The 12,804-nt window shown below is 38.8% G+C and overlaps 1 protein-coding gene across 1 annotated transcript; it reads left to right on the top strand.

Annotated features, from left to right (window-relative positions):
* The first annotated feature begins 204 nt into the window (after window positions 1-204).
* Window positions 205-2,282, top strand: sox17 (SRY-box transcription factor 17). The gene is made up of 2 exons (XM_004552002.5): window positions 205-732; window positions 1,057-2,282. The coding sequence occupies exons 1-2, from the start codon at window positions 435-437 to the stop codon at window positions 1,950-1,952; spliced, it is 1,194 nt and encodes a 397-aa protein (XP_004552059.1). The 5' UTR covers window positions 205-434; the 3' UTR covers window positions 1,953-2,282.
* Window positions 2,283-12,804: the final 10,522 nt, after the last annotated feature.

The following is a 12,804-nucleotide window of genomic DNA, read 5'->3' on the forward strand; positions in this document are numbered from 1 at the left end:
CATTGCAGAATTCAACATCTAGCTGCACATGACTTTCTGCACCTATTTGAAATACCGCTGCTTCCCCCCTCCTCCCCCTTTGAAGGATGTCACCACACCAAACAAGGGTCGTGGGCGTGCTCTGAACTTTTTTACACCTTTGTAGTAGTGGGCACTCCCTCCACACGGCGATTGGCTGCTTCTGCGTTTATAGCGCACCGACATTCACGCTCACTGCTGAGTAGTCGGTATCTTTCGGTCCATGCGGCTTCTAAGAGACGCTAATGGATGTGACTAATTATTTTTCATTCCACTCTGAAAGCAAGGCGCATTTGATTTTTCTTTGATTTGTTAAAAAAAACAAAAACTTATTATTAAGAATTTATTACTTGTCGTGTGTTGTCGCCTCTGCGAGCTGTCCGGTGGCTCTCTCCAATCCTCCCAGCTGGACAGAGATGAGTAGTCCCGATGCGGGTTACGCCAGCGACGATCAGACCCAGGGAAGGTGTACGCTGTCAGTCATGATGCCTGGAATGGGACACTGCCAGTGGGCCGACCCTCTCAGTCCTCTTGGGGACACAAAAGTGAAAAACGAGCCGTGCGCGTCCAGCTCCGGCAGCCAGAATCGCGGGAAAAGCGAACCTCGGATCCGACGGCCCATGAATGCGTTTATGGTCTGGGCAAAGGATGAGCGCAAGAGACTGGCGCAGCAAAACCCGGACCTGCACAACGCAGAGCTGAGCAAAATGCTGGGTAAGGGCGTTCATACTTTTCTAAACAACTGTATTTGTCACATCTGTGCAGTCACGCTTTTATTTTCCACTGATTTTCAGTCTTTACGTGATTGCATTTTTACTGTTATGTCAATTTTATTCTCAGATAAATGTAAATAGTCCTTTCCCAGCAGATGACGTGACGTTTTTAAAAGTTACTCTTGTCTGAGTTGGCTGTAGGTGTAACCTCAAAAACCTGTCCCAGTCCCCTAAAATGGCAACAGGCTATTTTTGTGTGCATCACCAGACTGCACACGATATCTGCTGACATATCACTGATGTGTACTCTCTTCTTGACCTGCAGGAAAATCATGGAAATCGCTTCCTATAACAGAAAAGCAGCCTTTTGTGGAAGAGGCAGAGCGGCTGCGGGTCCAGCACATGCAGGACCACCCCAACTACAAGTACCGGCCCCGGCGGCGGAAGCAGGTGAAGAGGATTAAGAGGCTGGACTCTGGCTTTCTGGTCCATGGCGTGTCAGATCACACGGCCTCATTGATGCCCGGGGAGAACAGGGTGGGTGTGGATAGCCTTGGCATTGGCTACCATGAGCACGGCTTCCAGGTTCCTCCACAGCCGCTCAGTCACTACCGTGATGCTCAGGCTCTTGGAGGCCCCTCTTATGAAACCTACAGCCTGCCCACACCTGACACCTCTCCCCTGGACGCTGTGGAGTCAGAGTCCATGTTCTTTCCCCCCCAATCACAAGAGGATTGTCACATGATGCCTGCATACTCTTACCAGTCACAAGCTGCAGAATTTCAGCCCCAGGACCCCCTCTCCAACCACCACAGCAACGCCATCGTGCACCGACACCCAGCCTCGGCTCAAGAGCAGCCCCCTCAGCTCCCCCCTTCGTACATGGGGTGCCCCAACCCTTTAGCCATGTATTACCCTCACCACTGCAATCCCAGTCACACCAAACGGCACCCCGGTGGAGCAGGACAGCTCTCCCCACCTCCTGACGCTCACCCTCACTCAGCAGACAGCGTGGAGCAGATGCACCACTCTGACCTGATCGGTGAGGTAGACCGCAGCGAGTTCGAGCAGTATTTGAGTTCCTCTTCAGCGCGTGCAGACATGACAGGCTTGCCGTACGGGTCACACGAGGCAGGCATGCAAGGACCTGAAAGCCTCATATCATCGGTGCTGTCAGACGCCAGCACAGCTGTGTATTACTGTAGCTACAACAACTCCTAACCTCCTGCCCGGCCTGTTACCCTGCAACAAGGACACATGCTCTGACCTCAAATCTCTGTAGCTAAATCTGAACAAAAAATGTTTGGTTTTTTTACTGAAGCAGGAGGTTTAGGAGATTTAAACCCAGCTTTGTACTGTACAAGAACAGTTAATAAAGCCATTGAGGATTTTAGTAGGAACACTGGCTTGAACTTTTCTCTTCCTCTCTCGCAGGGATATGAAGTCATTTTGTGATGATAAATATTGTACAGTCACTATTTTAAAGTTTATGTATATACTGAATGTTTTTTTTATACTTTTGCACTTTTGAGAAATAAATGTTTGCAAATAGTCTTGTTCTCTCGCGTATTATTTTGTCTATATTCTTAAATTCAGAATGACATTTGATGAAATGCATCGGATTTCATATTTTAATTTTATATTGGGGTATGTTTTATTTCATAAATATGTCAATATTTAGTTATAAAAATATTATAGCACAAATTCACCTTTTTATGCAGCCCAGCCTTATTCCTTATTATCTGGTTGTTTGTTTTTCCGACTTCCACACAGAGCTGAACGCGTTCCCAGCAGAAACGGTTGCTCACCTGGAAGCAGGGCAGCGGAGGGCTGCGACCCGGCTTCCTGGCCCGGACACAGTGGAGGCAATCTCAGTGCCTGTGTTACACATGGCGCCTTGTTTTCGCAGCATGGGAGAGCAGTTTATGCTCCGGATATCCTGTCTGTAAATGATTTAGTCTTTTCTGATTAATGGTAGGGGCCATTAAAATTACGTGTGGACAACTACACGTCTTTTGAACAATGGTGACCATTTATTTTTGCGTGTTTAACAACAGAGCATTAGGTATACGCTTCAATATCCATCCTCCAGCTATGCTTAATAACATGGCAGTGACATCAGGCGTTATTTCTGTGGGTATACCGAACGGCGATGATATATTTATCCACTAATGCCCGTCTGTCGCTTTGACATGAATCAAACTTATCGGGCTAAAATCTTTAAGAGATCAACCCAGACCTTGAGGGTAATTTGATGTATTTATAACACAGCAAGAGTCCCATTTTATAATTAGAGGTTTTTCCTATTTTAAAAGGAAGAGGTTCTTCTCTCAGGGGTCAATCACCCTGACCTCACGAGCCATTTTTAGCACTTCAGAGGAAACATGGTCCTGAGGTGTGTATATGTATTCGTACACTTTGTTCCCTCTGAATGTTCTAAGTATTCTCTTATGCAGAAACAGATGTTGGGCTCAGGGTAAATACTGACGCTCTTCCCACAGTTCGCTACGTGTTTTGCTTTTCCTTCTGTCACCCAAACCCGACGTATCTACCTCCAGGCCGTGCAGGAGAATCCAGCGTAATGGCTCTGAATGTGTTTAAATTCAGTCTGCAGCTGAGTGGCAGGTTTATCCTCCCTGTCGTTACCGCTAATAGGTGCATAACAACAGGCTCAGGCCACGATCCCCGAGGCATCAGCACAGTGGGTGGGGGTCACCTGCGCGGACTTAGGGAGAGGCAGACCCCCCACGTCAACCGTGATATTATCTCATTACGATAATTGACCCGGGCTAATTGACGAGGAAGAGCTCAACAAGGAAATCTGACAATTCAGACAGATGTGGGAGGTGTTGGATAAAATTATGTACATGTTGGAGATATGATGGAAACTTTTAATCAGTTATTTGATTGATTTCTTTTGTTTATATTTCTTTTTCATTTATAATTGAATCAAATTCACTTAAAAACAGCTTGAAAAACATTCTGCTTTTTATATAAAAAAAACAACATTTATAAAAACGTAAAATTTCTCAGCAGTAGAATGTAGATGTTGTAATTTTATTTCTGGTCTTATGTTTTTTGTTTTGTTGGTTTTATTGGATGTGACACAGGTGGTGATTGGTATCCTGAAAAGCACTGTATAAGTACATGTAATTACTTACTAATGTAAAAGACTTAATTATTATTTGCTTTTGTATTTAACAAGCTAGATACAGTTTATGGTGTTAAGAGGCCATTCAGTTCAAATTTATTTATATAGCCCCAAATCACAACAACAGTCACCAAAGGCATTTTATATTGTGAGGTAGACCCCACAATAACACAAACATGCATTTCTTAATATAATATTTTATACTATACAACTGGTTGTTTTCATATTGTCCCACATATAAGAAAGAAGAGCATCTATTTAATGTTTTTCAGCCTATTTATAACAGTGATGTTTGTACCTGAAATGTTTTCAGGTAAAAGCAAGAAATTCTGTCAGAGCAAAGAGAGCACAGCTCAAAGCTCAGGAAATCAGGGCTTTCATGATGTTCCCACTGCAGCAGTAGTGTGCACATGTGTGTGTGTGTGTGTGTGTGTGTGTGTGTGTGTGTGTGTGTGTGTGTGTGTGTGTGTGTGTGTGTGTGTGTGTGTGTGTGTGTGTGTGTGAGGTTTTTTGTGTACCCGTGTGTCCTGGGGCTTCGCTGCCAGGCAGTGCGCAGGGAGCCACTCAGAGATTACAGCAGCACGACGGGCTGCATTAACACAGCAGCACTTAATCATGGCACTGCCCTAATCTCATCTCAGGTAGCTGCCTTTCGCAAACACACAGACAAATACGGCCTCGTGTAGCCGCAAAGGAGACAGCTGCAGTTTGATTCAACAAACCGGCACCGTCGGCTGTATTTGACCTCCGAGAGGTTTTAGCAGATATTATTATGTCACCACAGCAGTGCGTGATTATGCTCAATAAACAGCAAACGCACAGTATAGATAATACAGCTCACCTGAGGAGCTGGCTCCAGGTGCAAGCACTTATCCCTAATTGAGTTCTCGCTCTTAACATTATACCATTCAGTAACAAGGAGAGCAAATAAAAAGCCATGTCACGTGAATGTCCCGAATATGATTTTACTATAAAGAAAAAATAAAAAGCTAATAGTTTATCAACTATTATATAAAAGTATTTTTTCCATAAAGTTATTTTATTAAGGTTATAGTGAGAAATAATCCATTCATTGTATTTATTTTAAAACAATTTCACTGCAGCTTGGTTTGACTTTTTTCAGCAGCTTATAGAATAGACTAGAATACCTTTTATAGTAACTATACAAATATACAATGAGATTTATGCAAAAAGGCTGCAGAAGACCTGGACTTTCTGATATTTTACCAGCATTTGCAGCATAAGCATTGCCCAAGGAGACTTTTCACAACCTGCCAAATTGGTTCTCATTAAGACCTTACAAACCACCTAAAATAAATAAGTATTTGATCTTGATTTGACTGTTGTAATAGGTTTAATTCAGGTGTCAATCATCCCAAACGCTGCGACTCGGTGCTTAACAACTGCATATCCCCCATGTTGGTTTCTTTACACTGGCTACCAGGCAGTTTTAGAATTGATTTTAAGATTTCACTGTTTGCTTTTAGGGCATTGCATAGGTTGGCGCCTCCTTACTTCTCTGATCTCTTAACTTTGTACACTCCCACTAGATCCCTGAAGTCTGCTGAGCCAAAAAACATAAAGGAGATCAGGCCTTTAGGTACACCTGAACTAACTCTTCACATCAGCTTTTAAGCCAGGCACGACTTTACGTGTGTGGTTTTACTGAAGTTTTCTCGTTTTGTGCTTTGATTTTTAAAATCTCTCTCATTGTTTTGTATGAATTTATTGTTTTAGCTGTACAACACCGACAACAATAGATGCTGCTTTTTTTAAAATGCTTGTAAACAATAAAGTAATCAAGTAATTAAAGTTATTATATTCAAGTTGTGTACTAAAATACTGTCCTATTAGGTCTTAATACCATTCATACAGAAAAAAACGAAACTGTGGCTCAAAATAACGTGAGGATCTGCTGTGTTTCGCTGACATTTTTCAATGTTGGTCCAACAAAACAAGGAATTTGATTACATCAATTTGTGCTACAACTCACAATGGTACAGTCTCACTATTTCCTGGCATTTTCTATTCTAAACAGTTAATCGGTCAATTGTATGAAGACTGATCAGCATGAAAATGACGCACAAATAAATAAAATCATATATGCATATGACACGAGGTTAGATTTCAACATGGTTTTACATCTGTAACTGACTTTGAAATGGGTTCAGTTTCAACACAAGTGTGACGCAGTAACGCACATAAATCAAAACTCTGTGTGCAAACTACTGAAAGTCTGGGTTTCAGAGAGAGCGACAGATAGGGGCTGCAAACTGATTAAGTCATTGATAGTAGATTGCAAATACAGCATGCGAGACAGCTGCAGGAGAGGGTGTGTCCTTTGTCTAAAGCAGGGCTGGTTGTTCATAATCCCAGGCATATGCTATCCCTCTCAGGCCTGATCGCTTTTATGGTCTCTGCCTGTCACACCATCGTCCAGTTGTGTTCCCACTATATATAGTTTCACAGATACAGTCAATCTCCACTCAATGCTGTGACCTAAAAAGCTTTCTTTTTTTTCTCTATGACGACAAAGTCAGATGTAAGCAATTTGTTTGTGATTTAATTAATTGAACAGGTATTCTGTGATAAATAATTACTGACTTGAAGTCTTTTTAATTGCATGGTTGCAAGGCAATGTTAACATGTTTCACAGGAAGGTGTTTTGTTTTATATAAATTAGTTAAAAGTTCAACTGCATGATTTTTGCTTCGTGCAAAAAAAGCTGGACATTTAGAGAAATTAAAACAATCACAAAATGTGATGCATAATACATTCATTCATTTTATATTACATACATTATGTAATTTCAAACACCAACAGGCCAATAGAAGGAGTATAGTAATATTTACGAGACATGAAGATGCTGCATGCAGGTATAAAAGTATTGGTGCTCAACCTAGCTTCAAAGCAGAGGTGGCCTACATACGTAAAGTGTTTTGTTTTGGTTCGTTTCTTAAAAAGGTGTTTCAAAAGAGAGTAAAAAATATGCAGAAATGATAAAGTGTTGCAGCAGAAATAAGTAAGATAAGGCCAACAGAAGCTAGGTCTGATAGTGCTGATTATAAAGTTGTGGTTTGGTGCCAGAGAACATTTTTCAAACTGGCTAGCACATTTGTTTCACAGTCAGGAATTGACTCAGGGAGCTGAATCAACTCCAGGCCTCTCCTGATCAGCTCAGCACTCACTGTTCTTTTGTCTGAATCCCCTTGTGGCATTCAGGACAATTTTTAGCTCATGTCCAGGCGGGTAGTGAGTATAAGATGACTACATCAGCAGTCAGTTTCCTCTCGGCTGTGTTTTTTCTTTGGGAGGCTAAAAGGTGTTGGCAGAGTGTTCAGCCACACTTTGCTTTCTTTAAGTTTTGTGTCCTCTTGTTACAGGATTCCCTGCTGGCTCCTTTCTTGAGAAACAAGTAAGGAAAGTGAGCAATGATGAACAAAGAACATTGTGTAATATGATTAGTCATTAATGAGTAACTTCAATTTGATGCCAGCGTTGAGAAGAAGTGAATGCAAAATCCAAATAATGTGGAAAATTACAACATGAATTTCAAATACACTTTAAAAGCAAAGTGAAAAGTTGAAAGGGCAAAAATGTATGAAATGTAGATAAAATACAATGGATATCCTAAAATATCGTCATGGAAAAGCTAAATAGTGTCAGTCTTATTTATATCGTACAGTTCATTAAATGTAAACTCAATGTGCTTACCATAAAAGATAAAAACACTTAAAAAAAACTGTGTAGCTCTACAAGAGCTTAAAGCTTTGAAAACAATAAAATAAAATACAAGTTAACTGACATACGCAAACTTACACTTCTTGGCCATTCGTTTTTGCTTAAAAGCCCAGATAAAAATCATAAAGTTATGTAGCTGAAATGTACTCAGTGAACAATTTACTGAAATCATTTGCTTAATTTAAGTGGTTTAATAGCTAAAAGTATTTAACAGACAAATACTAACAAATTAGATAATTATTTGGTTAGCTTAATTAGCTAGCTACAACTAACATGTTTATGGTAAAACAGATTTTTTTTTAAAACATTTAATGTAATTGCTAGCTTATGGCAATTAACAAGTGACTGAAACAATTAGCAAAAGGTAATCATAAAGTACAACATTTAATGAAATATAATTAAAAGCAGCAGGCTATGTAAATGCAGATTAATAGTTCAGGAAAAGTAACCGAAAAATGAGGACTAAATGTTTGAAACAGAATCTAAAAACTGCTGAAATAAATAATAATTTCTGAAAGAAAAACCTGAAAAAATACAAAAACTTTCAGTTGCAGATGAAATAGCAAACCTAACAGCAGAAATACTTACTTAAATATAAGAAATTAGCCCTTAGCTAAAAACAACAGAAATGGTTTAAAAATAACTTAGCTAAGGATTAATAATAGTTAGGCCTTAGCTAAACAGTTTAAGCAGATAGCTAAAAGACAATGAAGAAGTAAATAAGTAAATAAAGAAAAACTGATGAAATAGGTTAAGTAACTGATTTATAGTTAAAACCAACAGAAGCTAGGTCATGGATTGTGAGTATGAAAAGACACTTGAGTAAAAATTGAGTAAACAGCTAAAAGAAACTGAAATAAACAGTGACATGAATCTTTCAGATCCTACAACAAACTGATTTAATAACATCCAAAATACTGCAGCTCAAGATAAACGTGGGTCATTGTCTGTAGCTCTGTTTTTTTCTTTCTTTCTTTCAATCATTGAATCTTCAGAGAGCACCTGTCCCCACTTCCTCGTTCCGATGACTTCTGTTTGCTCCATCCATGAAAGATTGGCTGGGAACATCCTCTATCCGAGAGGAAACCATGCTCTGTGAAATTCACACCACTGGACCCATTTTGGGAATCACCGGTAGGACTTCCTAAAAAATAAAAATACATAAAAATATAGTCTAAATAAAGGGAGGAGAGGGCAGAGTGTCATGACCCAGGTCACCTGCCTTTGTTGTCGCATTGTTTTTGTGTGTGAATGAGTGTGTCTTTGAGTGTATGTCTGAGCTGCTGAAACTGGGGTGTTGTACAATTTATGAGATGTTTTTGTTGTTTGTGCATTTATCTTAGATTTTACCCACATTCAAGTCAACTTTACCTTCCTAGAAAACTGAAACTTGAGCTCAGTATCTCTTTTAATCAGTTGTTTCAGTTTGATAAGTGATTACAGGACAGTTTTAATGCTAACCTCTCGATATGAAATAAAAATACTGCATTCAGAATAAGGCAGCCTGCTAAATTAGGTAATTATTTTTGATGGCTTTCCAATAGTTTTCATTATAAAGACCTAACGTCTCAAGTGAGGCCTTGGGAAACTTTTGGAAAAAAGTTTTGATATCATATTTTGAGATAAACATTTTAATAAACTGCAGCACAACATTGTCTAGACATTGTTTGGTGTTTTTCTTTCAATAACACTGTGAGTCTGAAGGTTGTCTCTTACACAGGAAGCGTATTTGCGCTAGTGATATTGGATTATGAACTTCAAACAAACATCAAACACATTTCCACTGAAATAGCAAACAGCCCACTTCCAGTTCCTCAGGAGCTCATTCCTCCACCTGAAGGCCCTGTCTCCTCCACAGCAGGCCCCATCTGTTAGTGACGATGTGCTGCGTTCATATATTTTAACATATTTTGGTATTTAAAATCTTTTTTAAAATTCAACAGGTTTTTAATATTTGAATGCTGTTAGAGAGTGGTTGGTGTTTTCTGGAGGCTGTAAAGAAGCCATCTGTGTTGTTGGTTGTAGCCACCAGGGGTCAGCTGAGTGCTGGGCTACGTGAAGCTCACTGTTCAGCCTTTACCAAGTGTGTGTCTTTAAAACACATACTCTTACAATAATGTGGCAAGTTCAATATCCAAGCACAAAAACATCTAAGATAACATTATATGATTAAAGTTTAATATTAATGTTGTGATGTAATTAGGCAGGTATAACACTGTATGTATGTAAACTAAAAATAAATGTAAAACACATTGGCATATTGATTAAAATACTATATAAAGACGCTGTATATATAGTGGGGAAAGTTTTTTTGTTATATACTATATAACAAAATACTTCAAAATACTTATCTTGCATTTATACTGATTGTTACTAAACATATATTATTTTTTTTTAAAAAAACACCATTCCTTCAAAAGACATTTACCCATGTAAGGCCTGAATGATGGTATTGGTCGTCCCATAAGAATGTAACTGGTGATAGTAGATACCAAAGCATATGATTCACATAACTTTTTTATATCCATCAAAACACTCAGTGACCCTCTGTGACTCATGTAAGCGGTCATCCTGGAATAAACCACTCCTATCCGGATAGAAGTGTTTCATAGGATAAAGTTGATCACAATTTCCAAAGCTCTTAACGCTAGGGCTAAATAATGCCGTTTTTCTTTTAATTTATCCTGTCTCTTTAAATGTATCTGATGTACTTTAAACAGTAAGTTTAACTGCACAGTATACCTGATCAAAAATGTTGTAACTCGTGAAAAAATTAAATATTTAGCGATTTCTCTGTTAACATTGTTGTAAATGCAGAACATTGTAAAGCAGGGGTCTCAACTTGTGGCCCGGGGGCCACTTGTGGCCCACGTCACCCCTACTTGGCCTGTGTATTAACGGGAATAAATATAATGCAGTTACTTTTTGTGTTAGGAAGGATTTGTTTGTTGTTGAGTGCAATTTTAAAATAAGTTCTAAAGCATTTAATATAAGGGCAGTATGTGCAGAGAGCACAAACGTGTTGAGGGATTGGCTGTGTTAGTTCAGTCAGTTATTTGTAAAGAAAACAAGTTTCACTAGCAGTCAAAAGCTAATGTGTATAGTTATGTCTGCATTTTTATTTTGTTAAATATGAACAAAATTATAGCAGAAGTGCTGCCACGTGTCTGGCCTGGAAGAGAGAGCACCAGTTTGTTTATTTGGTAGTTCAGTGAAAGGCTTCAGTTAGAAAAAAATTGTGTTCATGTTTGCAGTTTTGCCTTTTCATACAATGTTTTAAATTTTCAAAAAACAAACAAAACACTACAGTTTTGGACATGTTTGTGGGTGTTTTCTTGTTTGTTTGTTTTTGTACTACTTAAAGACTAAAGTGGCCCTCACATAAGATGACAGTGCCAGCAGTGGTCCACAGCACATTTAAGTTTGAGACCCCTGTTGTAAAGTAAAAGGCTGATAATTTAGCCAGTCAGTGTGAGATTACCGCAGAGTGCGTGGGAAAAAGCATAGTGTGTGGTTAGTTGGGAGCACGTGAGCCTGCAGTGGATGCAGGTGAGGTGGGATAGCCGGGTAATCCCGGACAGAAGCCCTGCAGTGATGATGCACGGCCTGGTATGTTAAGCTCCAGCTCTGCTTTTGCTTTCAGCATTTCTTGCAACACACCATTGAAATAACTTATTTTAACACCACGAGTCAAAATAAACGTGACAACAAAAATTATAATTACATAACTACGATATCTAGCATGCACACGATCACACGCTAAAATGTTTTGCTGCACATAAATTTTAAGTTACAGCAAATATTTTAAATTCATGAAGACACAAAGGTTACTTGAATGTTTTGATTATAGTGTAATTTTTAATATACAGATAATGTGCTGATTTTTAAAATAGATTTTTTTATGCATGCTAAACAAACAATAATATAATATAATATAATATAATATAATATAATATAATATAATAAATAATATATTCATAAAAATACATTATTTTAAAATCTTTAAAACACAAGGACCAGAACCTGGACATCTCAGCCTACCTGCCCACCCCATATTTTAAAAAGAAAAAAATAGACTCTGAAAATAAAAATTAAAAAAAGGCAGCATGATGTTAGACAAATGGCTTTAGTGAGTCTGCATATGTGCCCCCCTCCTGATTTCTTTGTTATTTGCATACTTGTCCATATTTTATGTTTCAGATCATCAAGCAAATTTTAACCAAATATAACAAGCGAAAATACAAAATTCAGTTATTAATGGAGAAAAACGCTATCTATAGCTACCTGATCTTATGTGAAAAAGTAAAATCCCAATCATGAATCAAGAAATCACTTAAGTAGACCCTGTCTGACAAAGTGAAGCAGGCTAAAAGATTCAAAAACCAACACATCGTGGCACATCACCGACTCATCCAGGAGGTCCCAAAAGACCTCAGAGCAACATCTAAAGACCTGCAGGCCTCTCTTGCTTCAGTTAAGGTCAGAGTTCATGATTCGACAATCAGAAAGAGACTGGGGGGAAATGGCATGACTCATCTCACATTTACCAGAAAACATCTGGATGATCCGCAAGACTTTTAGGAAAATATTCTGTGACCTGATGAGACAAAAACACATTTTTTTTGGAAGGTTTGAGTCCCGTTACATCTGGTGTAAAACTAACAGAGCATTTCATAAAAAGAACATCAAGCCAACAGTCAGACATAGTGGTGGTAAGGTAATGGTCTGGGACTGCTTTGCTGCTTCATGAATTCTGCTTATTCCCAGAAAATGCTGAAGAAGAAGTTCAGGACTCGAAGCTCAAGCACACTTTGGTTATGAACATACCAGCAAGTCCACTTCTCAATCATACACACGCACACACAAAAAATGTAATAAAAAAAAAAAGGTTTCAGTGTGGCCCAGTCAAAGTCTGGACTTAAATCAGATTGGGATGCTTTGGTACAACCTTAAACAGGCTGTTCATGCTGGAAAACCCTCCAGTGTGGCTGAATTACACGCAAAATTCCCCCACAGTGAAGTGAAAAACAGGGCCAGATAAATTTGGGAATCATTTTCTTCCTTTAATAAATAAAATCACCATTTAAAAACGGCATTTTGTATTTAATTATTTATTCAGTTAGCTGGTCAGTTTGACTGTCTGAAAGGCATGATGAGGACATCTGATAAAATCTTCACATT

This window comes from Maylandia zebra, linkage group LG9 (assembly GCF_041146795.1).
Source record: "Maylandia zebra isolate NMK-2024a linkage group LG9, Mzebra_GT3a, whole genome shotgun sequence".
NCBI lineage: Eukaryota > Metazoa > Chordata > Actinopteri > Cichliformes > Cichlidae > Maylandia > Maylandia zebra.

Coding starts and splice junctions, on each gene's coding strand:
- sox17 (XM_004552002.5), top strand. CDS start 435: ATGAGTAGTCCCGATGCGGGTTACGCCAGCGACGATCAGACCCAGGGA. Junction 733..1,056: donor AGAGCTGAGCAAAATGCTGG/GTAAGGGCGTTC, acceptor CTTGACCTGCAG/GAAAATCATGGAAATCGCTT.